The sequence below is a fragment of the Mauremys mutica genome, chromosome 24 (genome assembly GCF_020497125.1).
Source record: "Mauremys mutica isolate MM-2020 ecotype Southern chromosome 24, ASM2049712v1, whole genome shotgun sequence".
NCBI classification, from domain to species: Eukaryota; Metazoa; Chordata; order Testudines; family Geoemydidae; genus Mauremys; species Mauremys mutica.
In genome coordinates, this window is record NC_059095.1 from 7,434,858 (window position 1) to 7,460,185 (window position 25,328).

General features: G+C 50.3%; 1 protein-coding gene across 8 annotated transcripts in view; it reads left to right on the forward strand.

Annotated features, from left to right (window-relative positions):
- The window catches only part of PTPRS (protein tyrosine phosphatase receptor type S), a 239,945-nt gene that overhangs the window by 209,165 nt on the left and 5,452 nt on the right, over positions 1-25,328 (forward strand). For 4 of the 8 annotated variants that reach the window (XM_044998457.1, XM_044998459.1, XM_044998460.1 and 1 more), the window contains 11 exons: positions 1,745-1,857; positions 4,576-4,623; positions 9,045-9,142; positions 12,432-12,555; positions 16,294-16,469; positions 17,084-17,203; positions 17,327-17,481; positions 21,423-21,708; positions 22,720-22,898; positions 23,967-24,093; positions 24,214-24,339. In XM_044998457.1, coding sequence (XP_044854392.1) covers positions 1,745-1,857; positions 4,576-4,623; positions 9,045-9,142; positions 12,432-12,555; positions 16,294-16,469; positions 17,084-17,203; positions 17,327-17,481; positions 21,423-21,708; positions 22,720-22,898; positions 23,967-24,093; positions 24,214-24,339 — 1,552 coding nt within the window. The remainder of the gene's footprint in view (positions 1-1,744; positions 1,858-4,575; positions 4,624-9,044; positions 9,143-12,431; positions 12,556-16,293; positions 16,470-17,083; positions 17,204-17,326; positions 17,482-21,422; positions 21,709-22,719; positions 22,899-23,966; positions 24,094-24,213; positions 24,340-25,328) is intronic. The other 4 variants (XM_044998461.1, XM_044998462.1, XM_044998464.1 and 1 more) reach the window with 1 other exon arrangement.

Sequence of the window (25,328 nt, forward strand, 5' to 3'; positions counted from 1 at the left end):
TCGGGCCCGCGCCGCTCGGGTCTCGGGGGGTGGGGGCTCGGGCCGCGGGCCGGGTCTCGGGGGGTGGGGGCTTGGGCCGCGCCGCTGGGGGGGACGGGGGCTAGGGCCGCGCTGCTCGGGAGCCTAGAGCCGGCCCTGGGTACATGGTTATATCGGCGTATAACACGCACACATCATTTGCCCCCTATTTTCAGGGGAAAAAAGTGCGTGTTATACGCCGATAAATACGGTACTTTACATACAACAATAGTTTAGTAATATATTATAGACTTATAGAAAAAGACCTTCTAAAAACGTTAACATGTATTACAGGCACACGAAACCTTAAATCAGAGTGAATAAATGAAGACTCGGCACACCACTTCTGAAAGCTTCCCAACCCCTGGGCTACACTTAAGTGCTACAGCTATGAAGCTGCAGCAGCCCAGCTGTGCCTGTTGTAGCATTTTAAGCGAAGACAAGCCATTTGTGTGTTGACGCTCTTAAATCAATTGAACCCTGGTTTCTGTTGGCTTAGTTTGCCCCTGTAAATTTGCTAAACCAATGTAAATAGTTTTAAACCTATAGGAGTGTCCATTCAGGCATTTGCACTGGTTTAACTAAATCAGGGCAAGTTTATGTGTAGACAAGTCCAAACAGGAGTAGGAACAAGTTAAGTTAAACTAAAATAAGGCACTTAAGCTGAAGTTGGCTTTGTTTAGACTAGAATGTTGCGCCTGTTTAACTTCTATCAGTTTTTAAAATAACATATCTAAACTGGTGCCAAAGACTGTGTGGATATGCATATTCCGATTTAAGAGTGTCTTATTTCAGTTTGACTTAAACCGATTTCTATTCAATCTAAACTAAACCAAATTAAGCATGTCCACATGGCCTTTGGCACCAACAAAACTAAATCAGTTTAAAATCACACCTTTAGCAGGGCAACTCTTTTATGTAGACAAGACCTTGGAGCGTCCACCCAGGGATTAGCTCCGGTTTAATTAAAGTAGTGCATATTTTGTGTGTAGATAAGGCTTGGTAAATGACCAGTGCCGTAAATGAAGTTGCCAGTGTACGTTAGGCTGCAGCTGCGCCATCGTAAGGTGTGCTGTGTAGCTGCTCTTTATCGCCGGGAGAGCACTCTCTCCTGGTGACAAAATAAAACCACCTCCAATGAGGGGCGGTAGCTTCATCGCCAGAAGCATGGCTCCCGCTGGCGAAGCACTGTCCACACCAGCGTTTTTCATTGTTCAAACTTTTATTCTTTGGGGGGGGGGTGTTTTTTCACACTCCTGAGCGACAAAAGTTTTAACGATGAACGTGCCAGTATAGACATAGCCTGAGTCAGTTCGTGAGTGTGTGCGACTTGCAAACCGAGACGATGAAAAGAGGCTGTAGCAGAAAAGCCACTCGTGGGGTTTAAGGTAAAGTCCCTGATCATACAAAAGCCTGTCAGGTGCCTTTGTGGCTGTATCCTTTGACGTATGATGGAGTAGCTTCCAGGAGGTTGCTATTGGCTTGAAGGGTGTTGGGAGAACGTCACATCCGCCGAGTGCCACGTGAGTGCAAGTCGCATTCTTTGTGCCTTGCGCCCATTTTCTGAGCCAGTAGGTCATTCAGGCCATGGCTGCGTTTCTCAGCTTCGCACGAGAGTGGCACCCAATTACATCAGGTCGGTGCTCGGCTGCTGGCCTGCCCGAGTCAGTCAGAAAGGCAGAAAGGGCCCCAAACCAACAGGCTTTTCTACTTTGGTTTTTAAAAGCAAACGGAAAGACTCTGAGCCGCGGACGAAATGTCTCCTGAACAACGCTGAGATCGCTCCTCACCACCCCAAGGACCCGGTGGAGATGAGACGCATCAACTTCCAGACTCCAGGTAACTGGCTGCAAACCAGCCTCTCTCCCTAGGAAAGAGAAGTGGAGTGACTGCCCTTCCCCCAGTCCCTTCCTGCCTGCGTTAAGGCTGTTGCAGTGCTGCCTCTGCTGCAATCCAACTCTAGCCAAATACACGATGGAGAGATGTCTTGTGCCCTGCCTATGCTAAGCGAGAGTGCTGCAAGAAATCCATGCGTGGCGCCCTGTGGGGTGGCAGCATCTTGTGTCCTCACACAACACCCACTCCAGCTATTGTGAATGGGTTGTGCCAGATGGCTGCCATAGCTGGAACCATTGTAGCTGTGGTCCAACTGGACTGGTGCAGCCTGTGGTGCCTCAGATTTGGAAATTACCCAAGGGCCCCAGGGATGGGAGCTACAGGATTCCCAGAATGCACCAGTGCAAGCACATCTGTAACAGGCACTGCGTGCCAATGCACCAGAGTAGTTCTTTGGAAACAGCTCTGTCGTGTGGACACATTAATCCGTCACAAGGAGAAGCAAGAGAACCAGTCGTTCGTGCAAGCAAACGCCAGGGCAACGTTTTCTCGCTTAGTGTAGCCACCCTCTTAGGGGGTCCTGCTGGTCTCCTTCCCCAGGTAGTAAAACACCTACCCACCTTGCAGAGAGGCACCAGGCACCCTCCCTTCTACACCTACGGCCTCCGCACATGTGCATGGGTCAGCTGCCTGCATGGCACCTCTGCAAGCCTCCACTGACATGCACCCAGCACGGGCACTTCCCCACATAGAGGGACCCCCACACCGCTGCACAGAGCGATGCCTGCACGCTGGCCCGCTGCTCGGCTGGTTGGTCCCTAGAGCAGGAGGAGTTGGAAAGGAATTTGTTGTGCTTTTTGGGGCTGGTTGTCATTTTTGCCGTTTTGTGCTCGTTAGGAATGTTTCTGCAGCTCCCCCCGCCCATCTCTGTCCTTGGGATTGCCTCAGGTTTTTGAGGGGAGAGGGGGAGTTGGTAGCTAATCAAAGGGCAAGAATTGCTGCTGAGCACAAGGGCAGTGCTCAGTTCAGATTCCCACAGTGAGGAGATGGGAGCTGCCTTCCCCAGGGTCAGTCTCAGCAGCCCAAGCTTTGTGGTTGGGTAAGGGCTGAATCTCCTTAGGTAGCAAAGGCAACAGATTCAAAGCAGCCCCTGGGGACTGAACACACAGGAAGGTTCAGCAGCGGCCAGAGTTGTCATGGACTCTGGTCCAAACTCTGTTGTGTTACATTGGTGTCAATCCAAAGTAACTGCAATGGAGTCAGTTGAGCTACTCCGGATTTTCAGCGGTACAGCTGAGAGCACAATGAGTCCCAGGCTGATACCACGCTGTAGCTCCTCGGTGCTGCCTCTCTGATGGTGCAGGGAGTCCAACGTGCCCTTGAAATCCTCCTGCAGCCTGAATCTCAGAGGCGGGGATGGCGCCCAGTGTTGCTCGGAGAGCTTGGGTTATTGCAGCACTGTCTGACCTTCCACCCTTTGTAGAAGCAGTTTCCCAGAGGAGCTCCAGCAGCAACTCGCAGCAATTCACGGTGCGTTAAAGGAACCGTTTCCAAGTGCCCACTGGGGAAACTTGCTTTATGACGGGTGCAAGTGGGACGCTCAACAGAGCAGCTCCTGTAGGGCGAATTCGTCCCTAGGGTAACTCCACTCATACCAGTGCCTCTACCCCAGGGAAGAATGAAGCTGGAGCGAGAGGGGGCTGGAGTTTGCACACCTGGGCATCGAGCTTAAGGTGCCCACTTCCCCAGGCATTCTGGCACGTAGGTATCGATTGGCGTATCCAGAGCTAGGCTCCATCTGCAAACGGAGGCCAGCACATGAGAGAAGTACTCCGGACTGGAGTCATTTCCATCTCAGCCCTAGCCAGCAAGCTCAGAAGAAGCTAGTCGGTCTCAGTGTAATAGCTGATGTGTTCGTTATTGGCAGAGTCTTTGCTGCCCTTGCAGAGGGCTGGCTTGATCAGAAAGCCGCTTTCCATCTCGGACCGTTGTAGACCAGCAAGTCTGTTCCCCGTTGGCCAATGCAGGATTGGTCTCTAGTGGGTCCTTCGGGGATGTGTAGTTTTAAATGGCCCCAGCCATAGAATCGTAGGACTGGACGGACCTTAGTAGGTCATCTAGTCTAGTTCCCTGCACTCAAGGCTGGTGATGCTTCCAACCTTCCCTTAGGGAACCATTACACAAAGAGAGCTCGGTGGTGGTGACTTTATCTTAACACTTCTCTGATAATCCAGGCGGGGGTTTTCAAAGAAGCCTAAACAAGACAGGCCCCCAGCTCCCACTGAATTTCTGTGGGAGTTGGGTGCCCCTTGGAATATGCCAGCCTGCAGTGTGTCGATGGTGAGGAGAGATCCATGGCTCAGGTTGCAGGTGGGAGACTCTCTGGGTACCGTGAAGCCACTAAAATAAAATCTAGTCTGGCACAAAGAGTGGCCCATGCCCTGTTCTCTAGAAAGGCTCCCTGTGATCCAGAGAATCTCCATTCTGGCCCCAGTAACAAATGAGGGACTGAGGGGGTGGGATACACACACAGGGGGTTGGGGGAAATAAAACACTTTTCAGTGGCCCTGCCCCTACCGAATCAGCACAAAAAATTAACTTTTCATTTCCTCTTAAATTTATGTTGCTTTTTCTGTTTGATTAGCATGAAATTTAAAAAAAAAAAGAAAAAAAAGGAAAAAAGTGTATTTTTATTTATTTATTTTTTACTGTTTTCTGCAGATTCTGGTCTGAGCAGCCCTCTCAGTGACCCTGAGTTTGACTTTGAAAGTTAGTTCCTGTGTGTTTTTGTTCCTGTTGGTTTACATTTTTTTTCCTTTTGTTGGTTTGTTTCTTTTGTCGTTTTTTCTTTTGTTTTGTTTTTTCCCCCGTTTTTCGCTGAACTCTCTGTGTGTCCCTGTGGCGTTCGCCATCTCATCCCTCTCCTGTGCCATCTGTTTGTCTGAACCGCGCTTCCAGTTTTACAGTACCAAACGCAGGCCTTGTCAAAGTGACAGCAGTGGCGACAGTAACATAAGGACGGAGCTCCTAGTGGCTGACTTAAGAGACACCGTCCGTCCCTCTGTCTGTCTTGTTCTCTCGCAGGATTAAAATCTGGGTTTCAAGGCTCCCGTGTTAAAGGTGTTTCAAGTCTGACCTTAGAACAGTTCTCAAAAGCTCGGCTAAATGTGCATCATTCGGATCCGAGGGAGAAAGCAGCTCTATGTACGCTGGTCTGCGTGTGTGTTTGTTGCTCCATTGTCTGGGTAAAGGGAGGACTGTAGCAATAGACCATACTCTTCCGCTCTCCTCGTAACAGACCTGCACCGACACCCTTTTATGACAAACTAGGGAAAAGGCCATTTCGGGTACCTGGCAGCTCCTTGGCCCTGACCTGGAAGCACAGTCCTCTATGGTCTGCACCTCCGCTGGGTTTCACAAAAAGTACCGTCCAACTGCAGGGAGTTTGCTAAGATAAACAGGTTGTGGCCCGCACCAGATGTTCGGGTGACGTTTCTGCGGAGTTGGCTGGTACATAGAGAGTGGAGTGATAAGATTAGAGAGGCTCCAGTGACTGAAATGCTAGATGAGACCTGCTCTAAGACTGACCTGGTAGATGCTGGGATCCAGGCTCCTAAGTCCTTTCGGCATGTTAGGCAGTTACTTACCCCTTGGCTAGGTGCTTCCAACACACACTGACTTCAGTAGGAGCTGCAGATGCAGCTCTAAAGCCTTTGCTTGGAGCCCTAGATGATGGGGTTGGAACAGGCCTCTAGACAATTTTGTCCATTGTTGGCACTGAGCTGAAAGGATCCTCTCCTCTCGGTACAGGGGTGGTCCCAGATGAACCCATCTGTGCTCCTCTGCGAAATGACGTTACCAGCTGGTTGCTTAATCCAAACCCATCTCTTTCCTCTCCCTCTCGACACAGTGCATTTCAGGATCTTACGGGAAACCCTGATGTGCCTGGCCAGGAAAGTGTTTACTCATTTCAGAGAATTCCAGCCTATTTTCCTTATCCCCATGTCGGATCAATTCCAAGGGTTCTTTATGTCTGCCCTAAGAGACCAGGAGAGAGGCCAGTTCCCAGGCACTCTCAGCTGTTGGTTTACGAATGGCGGTGAAGGGTGGGGTGCAGGGACTCACTGATGCAGGGAGCCTGACATGGCTGAGGCTTTTTCGCTGGAGCTCTGACAAAGGAAATATCTCCTGAAATCCATTCAAGGAGAATGTGACTTCCGTGGTGCAGATCTTGGATGGGGCCTTTCCCCTTATCGTCTGCATGATGGGATGGACAGAGACCTCGTACTGGGACCCACTAGCCTGGGAGCCTCTGGTTTTCTTGCTTTGTTTGCTCCAGTTGTTGTTTTTTTTAAAAACCTGTATATTTATTGTTTGGGATTTAATTTACGACTCTGTTTCTAATTGCACTTCAGCTAATAATCTGTAGCTCCTCCCAGCAGAGTCAGATTCAGGTGGTGGCAGCTGGCCCATATGCTGGCTGCCTGCTTTGCTGCCTTCCGCCCCAGGTGGGAGGAAGTCAGTGGGAGGGATAACGTGTACAGATCTGGAAACAATTTATTACGTTGCCAGTGGTGGTTCTGAACAGGGCTCAATTTGCTCTAATGATGAAGGGAAGTTTGTGGCCCTCTGCAGCACCTACCTCTTACCCTCAGAGAGGGCAGGCGGAGGAAGCAAAGGTTCTGTGCTGAATGTTTATTATAACGTTAGCGTAGTGCGTCACTTCTTCTATACATGGAGAGGCCGCCCCTTGGCCACAAGGATCCCAAAGCTCTTTATGAGCTAGATGTATACGAAAGAAACACTTCGCTTCTGCCGCTGAAACACAGCTATCTCTGCGGTGTAACGCGGCCACGCTGCAGGAACTGAAGGAGACTCCCTTGTCTGAGGACAGCAGGAGGTGTGTAGAGAATCAGGCAAACTAGAAACCCACTGGCTATGACCCCTTCCTTCCACGAGCCAGGAGAAATGTTCTAACCTGACCCCGTTGGGCCTCAGAGGCCATACTGGTCCAGCTTACCCTCCATAAACCTTTTGCCTCCTGGTTTGGTTTTGTTTTTTATTCTCCCGTGTCCCCGTTTTCTGCCTGGCTGTCCAGTTCCGGAAGGGATGATTAGATAGTTTGGGAACAAAGGCGTCTGACTCGGGGCACTGCGGTGAACCCAGTCTGTGGGCTTGGTGGTGAAAAACACACTGTAAAACTGAGGATTGTCATGCTTGCTTTGCCATCTCTGTGCTGAGTTTTCAGAGTAACTGACCATGCTGCTGCCGCCGCTACTTACTTTGTCACACACGCCACCAACGGGGCTCGAAATTCTCCATGGCTCCCACCTCCCCATCTCCCCTTTCCATTCGGGGGGGAGGAGGGGACGACAATGCGGTGGCTTCTCAAAAGGTTGCCCGTGTCTTGGCTGGCAGGCAGCGGAGTGGCGATGCTGCTGGACCGAGGGCCTAGATCTTCCCAGGTATTGAGGTGCCTCACTCCCATTGCACTCAGTGGAAGTCAGGTGCCTCAGTACCTTTGTAGTGTCTCGGCCAGGGTGATTTGATGCAGATGAGGAGAGCGTGAAAAGCTTTTCCACGCAGGCTTCTATTTGAGCGCTTGAGAGCAAGGGATGGGTGGTGGGGGTCATTCCTGAGTTCACTCTCCCCCAACCACTTTTTCCGCTGTCCCTTCTCTAATCCTAGCTACAAATCTCAAAGCAGGATGCGCAGATTAGTATGATTGTCAGTCCAGTTCCTGATCGAGCCCCGCCCCCAATCTCATTACCCCGCTGTGACAGCCTCCGTCAGACCCAACCGTCCTAGGAAAGGGTGCAGTGTGATCCCTTTTCATGGCTCCTGTCAGACGTCCATATTGATGCAGCGGGAGCTCCCTTTGCATTCAGAGACCCATGCTATCCAGAACTCAGCGGAGTGAGGCTTAGGAGTGCTCCAGTCTGGGAAACCGCCCATGAGGGGCCGGGTTTGGAGAGGGCAAGGGGCATCCTCCTTTCATCCTGGAAGGTGAAAAGCGCCCCCTTCTGGTGCCGCTTTGATCAGAGAGTGGCACCACCAGAACAGGCCCATGGACTCTGCCTGTAGTGTAGGTGTTTGTCCCTGCAGGGTTGCTCAAGAGCTGGTATAGGGCAGTGGTTAGGGTGCTTCCCTAAGCTGCTAGGAGTCCTGGTTCAATTCTCTTGTCTGCCAGATGGTGCAGCAGGCTTTCAACAGGGAGCTGCTCTGGCTTTTCTGGGGAAGCTGTTCCACTTCAAAAAAGGTGGGAGGGATAGCTCAGTGGTTTGAGCATTGGCCTGCTAAACCCAGGGTTGTGAGTTCAATCCTTGAGGGGCCCATTTAGGGATCTGGGGCAAAAATCTATCTGGGGATTGGTCCTGCTTTGAGCAGGGGGTTGGACTAGATACTCCTGAGGTCCCTTCCAACCCTGAGATTCTATGATTCTGTGACCCAGTGGGAAGAGATGGTCACTGGCCAGCCATGCTGTGGAAGGAGCCTCTTCACAGTGATGCGCTGAACACATGCTTGGCATTTTGGTGGGGGTGAGGAGAGGCGTTCCCAGAATGATGTAACATTTCCTTTATGCCGGACAGGATTAAGGGCAGTTGACCCAGCCCTGGGGTGTTTGCGTGGAGTCCTAGGCCAATAAGCTCCCCAGTGAGCTTTAGAGGGGTTTATCATCACATGCAGAACCACAGCAACAACTTTGAAAAGCCTCCCCAACTCTCTCCCATCTGCACTCCCCTCCCCACCCCCTACTGTCATCGGTCAGCAAGAATTCTGCCCCGTCCCTGTCTTTGAGTTGGTGTTTGTTTATGACCATGCCGAGCGCTGTGACATTTGCTGCGTAGGTTTCCTTTGGCAGAGTTTGCTCGTTTCAAGTCCACTCCTGGAATCGTTACCAAGCATCTGCTCTTTGGATTTGTTTTTCCCTTTTTATTTTCTTTTGGTAAATGTTGAGAATGGGGCCATCATGGGGGAAAGCTCTCATTTTCCTTTTTACTTCCAAGGACACAATTTCGAGCCCTGAATCTTCTCTCTTCTAACGTCCCTCCTTTCATTGCAGATCTCACATTGTAATTTTTTTCTTGTTTTTATTTTTTCCCTTATAAAATATGCAACATTGCTAATTGGTTGGGGTTCTTTTTAATTATTAAATGAGATTTCTTTTCTCCCGCTGTCTTTTCTGCTAGGTATGCTCAACCACCCACCAATCCCCATCTCCGAGTTGGCAGAACACACGGAGCATCTCAAAGCCAATGACAACTTGAAATTATCCCAAGAGTATGAGGTACGGGCAACAAAGAGCATGTTGGGCCTAGGAAATCCACCCAGACCCCAGTCCAGCAGTGCAGTTAGGCACAAGCACAATAACACTAATGAAGCATTTAAAGTTCAACACCTGCTCAAGTGCTTTGCTGGATTGGGATGCAGAGAGCAAACAGGGTAGTATAGACAAATGTGTGCACAATATTTGGATTGTAAGATCTTTGGGGCAGGGACCATGGTTTTGTTCTGTGTTTGAACAGCGCCTAGCACCGTGGGTCTTGGTCCATAACTGGGGGCTCCTTAGAGCCCCCCTGAGGCGTTTTCAAAAACCTATTGAGACCTACAGGTTGTAGGAAAATCTGTGAGCCTCGGCCAGCTCTCCTGAAGCAAGGGGAACTAGGCGTCCATTGCTAATACCCAGAGGACTGTCTGTTGCTCTCCTTCGTATCACTGATCGCTCTGGGTCCCAGTATGGCCAGTCGCTAGCAGGGCCCTTGGAGCGAATAGGAGAAATAAAATCCCAGGCCCCAGTCTGCTACTTCCGTTTGCATTGTGATTTGCTCACATCTGCGAAGCTCCCATTTCCGTTCTCTGCAAACACTCTGGCGCCGTGCACTCAAGTGTTAGCCAAAGCCAGTCGGTAGCTGGAACGTCACTGAAAGCAAGTTTCCGAGGTGGGTGTTTGCCCGTAGAACTCAGTTTGTGCGGCATTGGCTAGTTAGTTAAATCCCGGCACCAAGTGCAGCTGTCACAACTGACTGTCCCAGCTCACTCTGTGACCTAAGTTACATAAATTGCAAACTGACCAGACGATTTAATTACTTGTTCATAATACGTGCTGGTAGTCGCTAGGCAAATGATTCAATTCTAGACGGTCCAGCTCACAAAGAGAAAGGAAGGGAGTGACTGGTTGTGAGCTCTACTTGCTGATATTAGTGATGCTCTGTAGCAGGGGTAGGCAACCTATGGCACGCGTGCCGAAGGCGGCACGTGAGCTGATTTTCAGTGGCACTCACACTGCCTGGGTTCTGGTCACTGGTCCGAGGGGGTTCTGCATTTTAGTTTAATTTTAAAGGAAGCTTCTTAAACATTTTAAAAACCGTATTTACTTTACAGACAACAATATTTTAGTTATATATTATAGACTTATAGAAAGAGACCGTCTAAAAACATTAAAATGTATGACTGGCACACAAAACCTTAAATCAGAGTGAATAAGAGTAAATGAAGACTCGGCACAGCACTTCTGAAAGGCTGCCGACCCCTGGCCATAGGAGCTGTGTGGGGGGCAGGGCCGGCGCTTCCATTTAGGCGACCTAGGCGATCGCCTCGGGCACCAGGATTTGGGGGGGCGGCATTTTGCCGCCCTCAGCGACAATTCGGCGGTGGGGGGTCCTTCCGCGCTCCGGGACCCGCTGCCGAAGTGCCCCGAAGACCGGGAGCGCAGAAGGACTCCCCTGCCGCAGTATTGCCGCCAACGACCGGGAGCGCGGAAGGACCCCCGCCTAGGGCGCCAAAAACCTTGGCGCCGCTCCTGGTGGGGGGAAGATCCTTTGGCTCTATTGGGGTCTTTCACCCCCATCTGCAAGTCTGGGGAGTGTGTGGAAGCCGGAAGCCAGTTAATATGCTCGATACAAAGTCTCATTTGCATAATGCAATATCCCAAGTGCCCTGGCTTAGTTCCAGCAAAACCTCCTCTAGTTGGGGAGCAAGAGCTAAACAAACAGCACTAATGAAATGAAAGCGAGGCGAGATTAGAGGGATAGAGAGCAAACAGACACATTACAACAGTATAAATACCCATTAGTTAGAAATGCTCCGCAGCAAGAGAGCGAGAGGACATTAGTGTCTTGTGGTTTTGTACCAGCTTTTCCACCTCCTCTCAGCTGCATGGCTCATAAAATACCCACCAAGAGCACCAGATCTAAGCCATGCCACAGGAGAATGGAAACACTGCGGGTTAGGGTGCCGAGGGAGCTAGCTAGCAATTGCCTGTGGGTGCACAGCAAGGGTCCAGAGCCCATGCTCAGGGGAACTGGGGGCTACTGGTTCAAACAGCACGTGCATGCAGTGTGCCTGTCCCCCCAAACTCCTGCCCCCTAGGAGGGGCACAGGCAGGAGTGAACAGCAGGGAGTACTGTGGAATGTGCCACTGCCAAGCTCCGTTTGGAGGACACCCCCCCCCCAGACTCTCCAAAGTGATGGCGGAATTAAGCCCGAGTTTTATTTAATTCTCCAGCTGAGGATTTAGAGGTAAACATAATTAACCTAATTTCCATATCTGGGACAGCTGGACTTAAAAAACCCACCAACCCTGGCATAAATCATCAGGACAGGCGAGGAGAGGATTTTTCTCTCCAGTGCATTCCACGGTTCCCCCCTTTATCCCTTCCAGGAAAGAGCTGCTGTTGATTCAGTGCCTTAGGATTCCTTAACCCTTGTCTGACCAGGGAGAGGCACCACTTCTCGTGCCAAATGGGCACATGCCAACCATTGCAGGGTCAAAGCCTCCACGGGTCCTCTTGGCCATTACTTAGCTCATGCAAGAACGTTCCCTGCTCTTCAGTGCGCCGTCGTTTTCAGATATCCCAAACGATGCTGCTTCCCCCGCTTCTCTTGGGACAGGACAGTTCCCTTCCCACTGTCGAATACCCCTCACTGATAAGGAAGTGGTTCCCTGATATTTAGCATATTTTTCCCCTCTTTTACTTTTATTCCATTATGCTTTGTTATAACCCTTTGTTCCATCCCTTCAGGTACTGGTAGAGTTAAGTGTCTCTCTATAATTTAGCTAAGAAATTATTAAAAAGATTTTGCTCTTCCGTTTATTCTAAATCCAGCCCTTTGGCCTCCCCAATTATATCTGTTGCTCTTGTCCCAGCTCCCTCCCAGTTGTCAATCTATTTTTGGTAATACGGTGCCCATAAGAGAAGGCCAGACTAATAATTCTAAGCACAGTTGTACCGCAGCGGTAGGGAGAGGAAGTTTTCGCCTACCTGGTCCTTGACTTGATGCCTCTGTATGTGCAGCCTGAAATTGCACTGGGCTTGGGTTTGTTTGCATTGTAATGGAAAATATCCCAAGTGCCCATGGGTGCGCCTGGGGCATGTTACAGAAAAGGAGAGGGGGGACGTATCACCATGACGATACTGAAAGCAGTGAGGGGAGGGTCGGTTACTGTTCCAGGGGGCGAGGGATTCTTTGGCTAGATCTGCAGAGCCCGAATTTGACCCGCGGTGGCAGGATGCACTGAGCTGACCACCGCTGCTCCTCCTTTCTCACTACATTGTTTTCTTTCCTGATTCTTCCAGTCCATTGACCCTGGCCAGCAATTCACCTGGGAGCACTCGAACCTTGAAGTGAACAAGCCCAAAAACCGCTACGCTAACGTGATTGCTTATGACCATTCCCGCGTCATCCTGCTGCCCATTGAAGGTAACCATGGTGATCTTTACTGCTAGCCCGTGGCTTTTTCAGGGGAACGCAGGGCACTGTGGTCCACAGAGTCCCATGATACTGCTCTCTGCTCTCAGTCTCCTCTCACCAGGTCCCTGGTAGAGCAGCAGGCAGAGTCCTGTCCTGAGAATACGATCTGAATCCTGATCCCACTCCCTGCATCCTTAGTTTCAAAGGAGCGTTTATTTAGAAGCTGTGTTCCCTTTACTTGAAGGTTAGTCTGCTTTAGCTCCCCGCTGGATGTGCTCCCGAGTAACGGGAAGAATCCAGACTATATACTGGTTGGAGGAAACCCATGGCAGGCTTGAAGTGAGCCTCTGAGACCCTGCTGGTGTGTTTGTCACGCTGGGTCTGCTCCTCATTGAATATTCAAGGCCAAACCAGAACCCTTTCCACTAAAATGCTAATTAGCAATATCACTCGGCTTCGTGTCCTACAGTCCCTTTCCTAAGCAGTTTCCTGAACTGACATGTGACTGACACCGGAGGTAGTCAGAAGACTTGCAATAAGCTGCGCAGCTCCTGGCTCTCAACACACCCACCAGTTTGCAAACTGGGCTGAGAGCTGCTTTAGTGGAGAGAAAAGCTGTTCTTCTAACAGAGTCCGTGCAGTGGGGCTTCCTCGGATGGCTGCCCCTGACGTGACATTCTGCTCTAAGCCTCTCACCCTCGTGTATTGCCCGGGAATGCACCGTTCATGGTTGGCCTTCTTCAGTCAAGAATTGTCCATCTAGGCATCAAGAGCAGGACCTGGGACAAGTTCTGGTGTCCCCCCTCCCCCAGCTGGTGTTAAAGGTTAGTTGAGAAATTCTAGGGCTAAGGTGAATGGCTAGAATCAATCCCTTTCCAAAATAATTCCAGGGGAGTGGCATTTCCATTTCTGAGGAAACCGTGCTAATGGAGATCTGCCAGGAGACCAGCATCCATTTGGATCAGCCTTGGCTGTTGCTGAAGGAGGATTTCTAACATTTCTCATTACAAAGATGACTGTATCTCAGCTTGTTTTCCGTCTGAAATTAATATTGCATGAGCCATTTAAATTGTAGAGCTAGGCTTGCAAAAGTCACATTGTCGTATTCACTGGAAGAGAATTCCTGATATTTTCAGAACACCTGGAACAGTCTAATTCTGCCCAAAGCCCAGGACGTGTCTGATGCCAGCACAGGTGCAGGCTCTAGTTATGTTTAGCGTTCAAGATGCTGGCTTAACAGCCCTATAGAATCACAGATTATTAGGGCTGGAAGGGACCTCAGGAGGTCATCTAGACCAACCCCAACTAAATCCCCAAATCCCTATATGCCCCTGCTCCAGGATTGAACTCACAACCCTGGGTTTAGCAGGCCAATGCTCAAACCACTGAGCTATCCCTCTCCCCCCATGGTCTAGACCAATCTATTTATTATTGTGGGCCGGTATATGGACCCCCTTTCCCCCATCACCCTACAGACCCCAATGCCCCAGCCCACCCACAGACCCCTCCACAGAGTGGGGCCAGGAGCAGATCCCACCAGACGGCAGCCAAGAGCCCAGACCCCACCCGGCAGCAGGGCAGGACAGCTCTGAGCCCAGACCCTGCTGCAGGGGGCTGGGACCCCCCGCACCAGGCGATAGGGCAGCCCGCACCCCCAACTCCATGGGCCGCAGCTGCATGCTAATTGGGCCACGGATTGAGTACCACTGGTCTAGCCAGTTCTGTCTCTCCCGAAGAGATACAGCACCGGCAGTGACGGGGAAGCTTCTCTCCTGCTCAGTCAACATATCACAACCCTGGCACGATGGGTGTGGTGTCGTCATGGCCCCTTCGGTGCTTAGCACCTCTGCCAATGAAGTGGTGTTGGGTTGTGCAGTGGGGACACCCGCATGCTAGGAACGGGCGTAGGGCCCAAGTTATCTTACACAGGCGTGGAAAAGCCACCGGATGGTAACTGCTTCCAGTCATGCGCTTCCCCTAGTTAATCCAGACACTGCGCACACCCAGCAAGGTCGTCCAGTGACCTGCTGGAGAACGTAACGCTCTGTGCTTGGCTGTTGCCTGTTGTTCTGCTGCTTCCATTCCACCCTCCACCCAGACAGCTCTGCGTTAGTCTGTGCGTAGAAATAAGCCTGCAGCTGCGTGACGGTGGCTGGTGCCCAAAAGCACTGGGAGAGGGGGCATGTTTTGCTCCCCCAGTTCCCAGGCAGCAGTTGTTTCTTCCTGTCTCGTGCACCCATTGTCTAGCCCTTAACTAAGGAGAGATGGTAACACAGAGGAGGAACTGGCAAGAGAGACAGGAGCAGGTTTGCAATCCCACTTGAAGAATGATCTGCAGAGAGATTTACTGAAGCCAAAGTCCTTTCCTCTGCACGTCTGGCAGGTTCCCGCCCAGAAGCCTGTGGTTGGGTTTTTTTCAGTTGTTCTTTAAATTCTGCTTTTGTCAAGTCTGCAGCGTGTCAGCTGTGCCCGGTGAAGGGGGAGTGGGGGGGTAATTTTCGTTCAATTACTTCTCTGTAACAAGGCCTGTTACACGGCAAAGCCTGAGCTCCCAGCCACCATTTCAAATGACACAGCCAGCCCAAGGGGGCTGCGGAGATTAATGCCAGAAGCTCAGCCTTTGTTGATGCTCATGCTGCTGCTACACAGCTGCTCTTCCACTTGGAATTTTTAAATTTTGGAGGAGGGAGGCCAGGGTCCCTCCAGAAATTCAATCAAAGGCTGTTTCCCCAGGCACGTGAAGTTGCCTTTGAAGACTGACAGGCAATTCTGAATGAGTTTAACATCGCACATAAACCAGACTAACCCTGTTGGCAGCAGCGGCAAAGAGGACGGGCAACCCATTTGCACCCCCCTCCCTCCCAAAACTTGAGTTAAATGTTTCTCTATTGAGTTAATCTTAGGAAAACAAAAACCTGCTGATACTGCCAGCAGCTGCGTGTAAGGAGTTACGGGACAAATCCGCACACAGCGGTAGTCCTCCTCGCCAATCATAAGTGGCTTTCTAACTCTGACCCATAAGACAGACACCTGGCAGGGTCCATTTTAAGTGGGGTGCGGCTCTCTTCCCGCCGTGCATCTTGCTTTTCACCACCCACCCAAAAACGCTTCGCCAAAGACTCAGGCAGGCAGCTGTCACGCGATGTGCTTCAATCGGTGCGAGTCACTGTCTGTAATTTCCAAGCCGCCTACTTCCCCTGCAGACTCCAGCCCTGTTTTCCACGCCTCACCCAATCACAGTGCAGATGTGCTCATCCACAGACGATCCAGGGAGTCCTGACTCACTGCTTCAGAAACTCATGGCGAAGAGGCGTGTCTGCGGCATCAATCCAACCCAGGGTGGGACTCTCCTATGAACTGTGCAGCGCATGTCATGAACCAAATCCATATTTGGCCCCAGAAGATTGTATGCCCTTAGTGCGGGGACTATCTTTTTGTTCTGTGTTTGTGCTGCCCCTAGCACCATGAGCCTTTGGTCCATGACCTCAGCTCCTAGGTGCGAGTGCAGAATAAATAAGATACACCAGGCTTGGTATTCGATATCCCACCTCCTCCAAAAGTAGCTGTCTAGTGGAGATGTCCTTGGCCAGATCCTCAGGTCAGGTAACTTGGTCGCTGATTTACCCGAGCTGGGGAACTCACCTGCTTTCTCCGATGAGGAATTCAAGCTGCAGCAAACCTCTTCTCCCACCCACCCCCCTTCCAGTAAGGCAAAATCAGCTGACACTCTCTGCCACTTTAATGCAGGGATTGTGGGGAGTGACTACATTAACGCCAACTACATCGATGGCTACCGGAAGCAGAACGCCTACATTGCCACACAGGGCCCTCTGCCGGAGACCTTTGGCGACTTCTGGCGGATGGTGTGGGAGCAGCGCTCAGCTACGGTTGTGATGATGACAAAGCTTGAGGAGAAATCACGGGTGAGACACTTCAGCGAGATGGCTGGCTAGTCATGATCCAGGGAGATGCTGTGGAGGGGGAGAGGTGGAGACCCCAAGGGAGGTGCATGTGGAGAGTTGGGGAGCCGCAGTCTCTCTGATCTGCAGCCCTCATCTGCTCCTTCGGGAGATTTCTTCCTGCCTTGCTGGCCCCCTGCAAGCACTGATTCGTTGTGAAAATACTGTCCACCTGGGAAGTCTTAGATCCCTTCACTGCTCTAAGGGGAGAGGGAACATGCTCTGAGCCTGGCCCCATGTTAGATCAGGTGGCAAGGTTAGAATCCTGTTATCACATGTAATATTCTTCTGAGTGTTCTGCCATTCAGAATCATTTCAATCGATCAGGCATCAGACCAGCAATGTGCCTCAACGCTCCAGCTCTGTGAGTAGAGGCAGCATTTGATCACGTAGGACATGGAGCTGAATCTGTGGGCTCTCACCCTAGTCTGATGCTTCAGCAAGCAATGCTTCTTGCTGTTGCGCTCTCCCTTGCCAGGGCACATCTTTACTTTCCATGCCATGAAGGAGCGTCCCGTGCTGCCTACTGTGCTCTTTGGACTACGTTCCCGAGATCATTGTCGACTTTTGTTTTCTAGATCAAGTGTGACCAGTACTGGCCAGGCCGGGGCACGGAGACCTATGGGATGATCCAAGTGACCTTACTAGACACTATTGAATTGGCCACGTTCTGCGTTCGGACGTTCTCCCTTCACAAGGTGACGTTTATCTCTGGTGCCATGTCTCTCTCGTCCCATTCCTACGTTCTGTAACTTGCTGTGTGCGTCTCAGGGCCCTTGCTTAGCTCACACGTGACTCTTGGTTCCTCTGCCACTCCGCAGAATGGCTCCAGTGAGAAGAGAGAGGTGCGCCAATTCCAGTTCACAGCATGGCCCGACCATGGCGTCCCCGAGTACCCTACCCCATTCCTGGCTTTCCTGAGAAGGGTCAAAACATGCAACCCTCCTGACGCTGGCCCGATCGTAGTGCACTGCAGGTACTGACCCGCTTATTACCAGAACCACAGCCTCCCCCTACACGGAGCCCCAGCTGGAGGGGGGAAACACATTGCCAAGCGAATCCCCTTTTCAGTGGGGCAAGCAAACATGTTCCCATTGCAGCTCCCAGCATGCAGGAACTGTCTCGTCTCAGGCTCCCGTGCAGCGTCTGAGGAGGATTCTCCCGTTCGGTTTCTATTCAGGGCGGCATTTCCTGAACTGAGTAGGGCTGGAGTTGGAATGGGTTAGTTGGCGTCTTTGATGAGGCCTCATTGCCAGAGTGCTATCCCGTAACGTTTGGCCTTTGAGGAGCGTGCAGGCTCGTTTCTGTCACGGTGGGCAGGGATGGAAGATGAAATGGGGCTTAGGAAGCAGCATCACCATGTGGAGGGCGAGAGGCAGAGTGGGCTGAGCTGTCCAAGGGAGAGAGCGAACAGCGTCTTGAAAGGGCTTTGAGAGCCACAGTCATTCTGAGAGCAGAGCGGTGAAGGTCCCCCAGGGCAGGTTGCATTCCCTAATTCAATTTACCATCCAGTGCGGTACATTTGCAGGCTCAGCTCAGACAAATCCCCCTCCTGCCTCAGGAGAAATCTGGAGGGGCCCGCAGGTCACTCAGTGCTGGGGAAAGTAACATCTGAATTTTACAGGCAATCGGGGACTGGAGGATACAGTTTAAACAGTCTTTGTAAGAGGGCAATTTATCACTAACCCTGCAGATGGCAATTATCATGCGCCACTCAGAAAATGAATAAAAAGGGCCATCAGCAGGCGACTTACCGTGACCAGATCCCTCATCGGCTGCTCCGTTCTTGCCAAAGCTCCAGCAACCTGCTTGGTTTAGGTGTTATGAAATCTAATTAATGGAGATCCAGGAGGTTTTTTTTTATGAAAAGAGGGGACCGCCTTTGAATAGGAGGAGGAAACCCTTTATTTCTAGCTGCGAGTGTTTAGACCTGCAGGGCCCTGCTGATTCATAAATGCCTTCACATGCAAGTCTGATGTTACCCAAATGTTTTTGTGCATTGAGGTAAAAGGGTGACGCATGTTATTCATTACAGCATCAGTCGTTTCCAAGCTGCCTAAAGATCTGAGTGATTAAACGTGCTTTTGAAGCCCTTAGATCATGCCAGCCCTTTGTTCAAACCTGGAACCCCCCTACCTAGAATTATCATAATTGTGTCTGACGGGAGATCTCCCGTCATGGTGATGTTGCAAATGAAGAGGTGTAAGAAAGGGGGCTGATCAGTATCTAGGAATGACACACACATTAGCAGACACGACTTTTTGTCTTGTGCCTTCAAGTGACATAGAATAACTTTCTGAAGTTCTTAGTAAATTGGGCTCAGACTTGGAGCAAATTTCTTCAGAGTGGGAGCTCTCGGGGGCAGGGACTGTGTTGTTTTGTGGACTGGATTGAGCTGAACTTGCTGCTGGGGCTAACAGAGAGGTGAAGTGACCGCTCTGTTTTTCAGTTCTTAGCTGTGGCCACCTCTTTCTCTAATACATTGACGGACTGTTAGCACACACCTGTAGCTCAAGAAACACCTTTCTGGGTTTCAAGACTCTATATTTTAATGGAATTTCCCCACCTATTTGATGGGTTTAACTCTTGTGTTCTCTTTCTTCCTAACCTTTCTCCTTCATGTTTCAGATCCGGTGCCTACAAAAACCAGTGTGTATGTTGCATGAACACACCCTGCACTCTTATAGAGCCTTTCACTGGATAATCCCAAATCTCTTTATAAAGATTACGGGCTGCATCTTCAGCAGCTGTAAATTGGTGTCGCTTCATTGACTTCAGCAGAGCTACATTGATTTATAGCAGCTGAGGATCTGGCCCAAAAACACCCTGGTGATGCAGGGAGGGGGTGTTTTCCCTTGTTTGCAAAAAGAGGGAAAGTGACTGGATCAAGGGTCTCTCCCCTGCCAGTGCCTGACATTTTTCTAGTGCTTTCTATCTAGTTTTAAGTGACTGACTGAAGCAATAGGCCTTCCACCACTTCCTGTGGAAGGCTATTTCACTGCCTAACAGACTCAACATCAGGAAGCTTTTCCTGAGATTTTACCTAGATCCTTTTTTTAATTCATCCTACTTCTAGCTCTAGCCCTCTGTTCCACTTCAAATAATTCTCTCCCCTAGGTATCCTCACCATTCAGATATTTATGACTAGCATCACGCTCCCTTCAGAGCCCACAGCTTCCACCCAACCCGACTGCAAACCCCAATCCTTCCTCATCCTTCCTGCCAGCCCCTTTCTCAATTAGCTTGCTTGACTCTGAATTCTTTGCGATTGTGAGGCCTAGAATTAAACATCACATTACAGGTGTGTTCTTGCAGGGGTTATTATTCCCCAGCTGCTCACTGATGGGACGTCTGTGTGTTTGTAGCCCAATATCTTACGGAGGTTTCTGGCTGCCATGTCACAACTGGAAATCGGTGTCAAGTTTGCCATCCACTGTCACCCCTAGGTCACTCTTGGCATTACTGCTTTCCAGTATCTCCCAGTGTTGAAGCTGGGGCTGGGATTATTTCCGCCTAGGTCTATTAACTTCTGTTTTTGCCAAGTCGAGCCTCATTTGGTTGCTTTTCTGCCCATAGTTCTAACCTGTCCATAGGTAGGTCCTTTGTGTATTTCTGTCTTCACTGGTGTTTGCAACGCCTTCTGAGTCAATCTCATCTGGGAATGTATTGGCAGTGCTGTTTGCCCTGCCTCTCTGATCATTAATGAAGATGATACTAAGGGCTTGTCTACCCTGGCCATTTACAGCGCTGCAACTTCCTCGCTCAGGGGCTGTGAAAAAACACCCCCCCTGCGTGCAGCAAGTTTCAGCGCTGTAAAGCACTCGTGTAAACAGTGCCCCAGCGCTGGGCGCCGCGCCTCTTGTGGAGGTGGTTTTCTGAGAGCGCTGGGAGAGCTCTCTCCCAGTGCTCTGCCATGACTACACAAGCCTCGTTAAAGCGCTGCCAGTGTAGACTAGCCCTAAAGAAGATCTAACTTCATACCAGTTTCTGGAGCACCCCACTAGGCACCTCCCTGCAACTCGATACATTGCGATTTACCATTCCCTGGTGTTCGCAGTCCTTTCAGCCATGGGAATGTTTGCCTCCAAGCCAATCTGAATCAATTCTGAGTACGGTTTTGTGAGCCTTTGTCTCAGGCTTTACTAAAATCAGGATATTACATCTCCAGTGCTTCTATTCATCCATTAATTTGGTAACTGTCAACAAATCATGCCAGGCAAACTTGATTACTTTTTATTCATAGAGCCATACTGCTTATGGCTCACAATTCCATTATCCTAGATGGCTACAAATCATTTCCTCTCAATACCTGAGCAGTTAATGTACCAGAGTTGCAATTAAACTTAGCAGATAAGTGCCAGGATGACTCGTATCCTTGTTTTGGAAACCAGTGACACCTTTTACCTTCCCCCCCACCCATCACCGTTACACCCCCAGATTGTCAGATGCTGCATGCTCAGTTGCTATGGCAATGGGTGATAGGACAAAACCCTGAGATTAAAAACACCAAATGCTCCATGTGTGGCTAAATCCTCTAACCAGCTTTTAAAACTGACCATACAACTCCCATTCATGTCAATGAGAGTTGGGTTATGTCATTCAGCAAGTTCCCTTAACACAACAGAATGCATGAAATATCTAGCCCTGCTGATTTATGTTCTAGTCTTCCAGTAATTCATCCACCTTATATTCTTTGTCTGTATCTATATTTACAAGGTCTCTATTGCTTCCTACTTCTCTTTCATGCTCGTCACATACTGCACCTGTTGTCATTCATCGTCTACCTCTCACATACACATCTGCTCACCCTCCCGCGCTCCCAGTAAGGAGCTGTCCCGTCCCGTCTGGTCAGCCATCAAGGTACATTTCTCAGCGGGGTTTGGATTATGTTGCTTACCTTCCCACCTCTCCTTCCAGCGCGGGAGTTGGACGGACAGGCTGTTTCATCGTGATTGATGCCATGCTGGAGAGGATAAAGCACGAGAAGACAGTGGACATTTATGGGCATGTCACCCTCATGAGGTCACAGCGGAACTACATGGTCCAGACAGAAGACCAGTACAGCTTTATACACGACGCCTTGCTGGAGGCCGTCGCTTGCGGTAACACAGAGGTCCCAGCCAGAAATCTCTACACTTACATCCAGAAACTGGCGCAGATAGAGGTGGGGGAGCACGTGACAGGCATGGAGCTGGAGTTCAAGGTAATGGCAGAACACTGAGCTCTAGGCATGTACCGGGGGGGAGAACAGGGACAGAAAATGTGCTGGTGGGATTCCATTTGAAGTGGACCATTCAGGAGACAGCCAGGCAGTGCCACGGGCCCAGTCAGTGCTGGGATCAGCGTTCGCATCATGCTGATCTGCATGGTTCTACCGCGTTCAGTGGGATGGGGATGTTTTTGAGAACCACGCTGTAGTCACTTCCCTGAGGCGATCTGCAGTGTAGACTATTGCCAAGCATTATAACACGGCTCTAACATGGGGGTTCCAGGGAGGGCAGAGCCCAGACAGCAGTCTGCAGTGCACCTGAAGTTGCTCTTTTAAGCAGGACGATAATGGGGACTTAAACCAAAAACCCTGGCACCTAAGGAACTTAATCGTAATAACCTTCTCCTGTTGGAGAGGAAAGGCAGGGCGGAGAAGAAAGGTCTGTGCTTCTGAAAGGAGCTTTCTGCAGCTTAGACTCCAAGGGATGACAGACGACTGGCCCTTTCAAGGGGGAAAGGAATGTTTTTGTGTTTCTACATTAAAGTAGTAATTACATTTCTGACTCCAGGGCTGCTGCAGTGGGTCCCAGGGGAAAGACCAGCTGCTGCTGCAAGACTTTAGTCCAGCTCTCTGAAATCCAGGTTGACTTTCCTCCCCTTCTCACGTTTGATTTTAATACTGTATTTCCAACGTGAAGCGCACTGTCAACAAATCACAACAAGGCTTTGCGATGGGGAAGGCCCTGACATCTCCGGCACTTTGAAAGCCAGAACCACGCAGGGGAACTTGGAGGGGGAAGAAATTCACCTGCCTTGGTCTGGCTCAGTGGGTTCGCATGAAGATGCTGCTGAACCATTTGTCTAAGATCAGACCCAGACCAATAGAAACTTTTGTCCTGCCCACCTAAATAAGCCAGTTTTTCCCAGGCATCTGAGCAATTCTCACCCTTTTCTGGGAGCTGAAAAAACACCCGTTAGAACAAGTGTGTGTGGTTTTTTCCCTCAGCGACTTGCCAACTCCAAAGCCCACACTTCCAGGTTCATAAGCGCCAACCTCCCGTGCAACAAATTCAAGAATCGCCTTGTCAACATCATGCCATACGAGACCACCCGGGTCTGTCTTCAGCCCATCAGGGGAGTGGAGGGCTCAGATTATATCAATGCCAGTTTTATCGATGGATACAGGTAAATGACAACACGTTGCGGCCTGCTGTTTTAACAGGGAGTAATTCAAGCTGATTTCCCTTTTTGCAAGGTGCTCAGAGAAATACAGTTTAAAGAGGTAGTGACAGGAAAAGGGAAGGAAGGCTGAATGAATTGATTTTCCAGCCCAGGTCAGAACATCATGGGTCTGTTCTAATCCACACCTGGTGCTTCAAAGGAACATGAATCCCATCCACCCACACTCTGCCACTTGTGCAATGCTGAACGTTTTATGGGACAGATTCCTTCCTGACACTGTTTGTGATCAGATCGCAGCTTGAAATATGGGGTTTTCCCCAGAGTAACCTCAGCTGTTAATGGTCAGAACATTCTCCCTCCCTTTTTAAAATAAAACATCCAGCTGCCGTGTTAGACTCTGAGTATCTTGGCTGGATGGATTTCACTATGGGGAATGTTTATGGAACAGATCGTTCCTATCTCAGCCTCTCTTTAGCTAGCTGTTGGGAAACAATCCGTATTTTGCTGTTTGGAGCCAGCAAGCAAAGCTGTAGGCCCTCCAAGCAGCAATGCTCTAAGACCTTCTGCTTGTGCAGGCCTGCCAGAGACTCAATGCGGAGGGACGGCACTGAGCAGCACTAGATGCAGCAAGGGTTCTCCCTCCTTCATGCCTCTGGGTGCACAGAGCAGGCAATACGCTGCCTGTGGTCCCCGAAATGCACTGCATGTGGCCACTGGCCCTCCCCTGGTTTGCTCAGATAGGCCAAGCAGCAGATTGCCCCCTAGGTCCTGCGCAAACGTGCGTGGGAGGGTGGCAGGTGTCATGCTGCAACCTCCTCCTGCATGACTAGTCAGGATTTAGCCCATAGTCTAATTTGGGAAAACCCAGCACAAGGCCTTTGAGTCACGGACCCCTAGCCCAAGCCTGGGAGATCTCCAAGGAGAAGTATTCCCATCTAGCTTATAAGGCCTTCCAAATGTCCGGTGCCGAGTGTCAGCTTTCATGCTATCCCCACAGTTGCTAAGCCCATCACCCCAGACCCATGGCTAATAACTTGTCACCTTGTGTGTGGGGTTTGTGCTTTCTTTCAGACAACAGAAAGCCTACATTGCCACTCAAGGGCCGCTGGCAGAGACCACCGAGGATTTCTGGCGGATGCTCTGGGAGAACAACTCCACCATCGTGGTGATGTTGACCAAGCTGCGAGAGATGGGTCGGGTAAGCATGGACCCATGGAAAATGTGGTTGAGGGGCAGGAGGGCAACACAGTGAAAAGCCCTACAGCAGCATAAGGGGTTAACTGTGTTGTCCTAGCCTGGTGTCTTCTCCCCTTGGCAGGAAAAGTGCCATCAGTATTGGCCCGCTGAGCGCTCAGCACGGTACCAGTACTTCGTGGTGGATCCCATGGCTGAATACAACATGCCTCAGTATATCCTTCGAGAATTCAAGGTTACTGATGCCAGGGTGAGTGCTCCGTCTTCTCTCTTTTCTAGGCTTAGAAGTGTGAATTCTACCTTCATGCCTCAACCATACCGTTCTCCTTTGGAGTCTGCACACAAGAGACTATCCAGAGAATAGTCCCAGCTCAGGATTTTATGTGGCAGAAATGGAGATTGGAAAACAGGCCATTGGGGTTCCATTTCCCTGGTGTGGGGTGGGGAGCAGAATTGTTAAATGAACAGAGATTTTCAGAAGCTGTTGAAATCGGCTGTCTTTCTCTAGCTCCTGTCTTCTTGGGGTCAACATTGGTCCTATTATGCAGCTGTTTGCAAAGCTTCTTCTAAACCCCTGACTCCACCAACATGTTCCAACTAGTGGTATTTCCTTCAAGCTGTTAGCTCACACTGGGTAATTTCTTTGAATTCTTTTCCGAAGATTATTAAATTCTAGGGAGATTTTGGAGCAACAACTTCAGCAGATTTGTATAGAAGTTGCTGAGTTCAGGGAGGTGTTTTGACAAAATGCACAGAGCACATGTTGCTGTCTTTGGTCTGTCTGAGGCACTGTGGGGAATGATCAGGAACTAGACTCTTCTGGACAGGCGCATGAAAGGTGCTTCATCCCCAAGTACTGCAGTCCCCGCCCATTTGGTTTCATTAATGACAAGTGAATGAGAAGGTTGGCTGACCTTGCTGATAGCGAAAGCTGTACTCTCTGTCGTATCTTTCGTACACACTGAACACCAACAGGCTTTTATAGAGGCAACACCCTCAGCATCCCACAGGACAGGCATTAAGATGAGATGCTTTCAGTTAACATTTACAGAGAACTGGGGAACTGCTGAGGACAGAGTGTGGTACACGAATGCTGTTGCAGAGAGGACGGGTAGGGTGCATGAAGGGACAGAGAGGCTGTGTTGGGATTTAAAAAGAAGGGAGGGGAATTTTGAGCCGGGTCTTGAAATGAATGGAGGACCCACGGGAGGTGTCCTACGGTAGAACAATGGGGTTGTG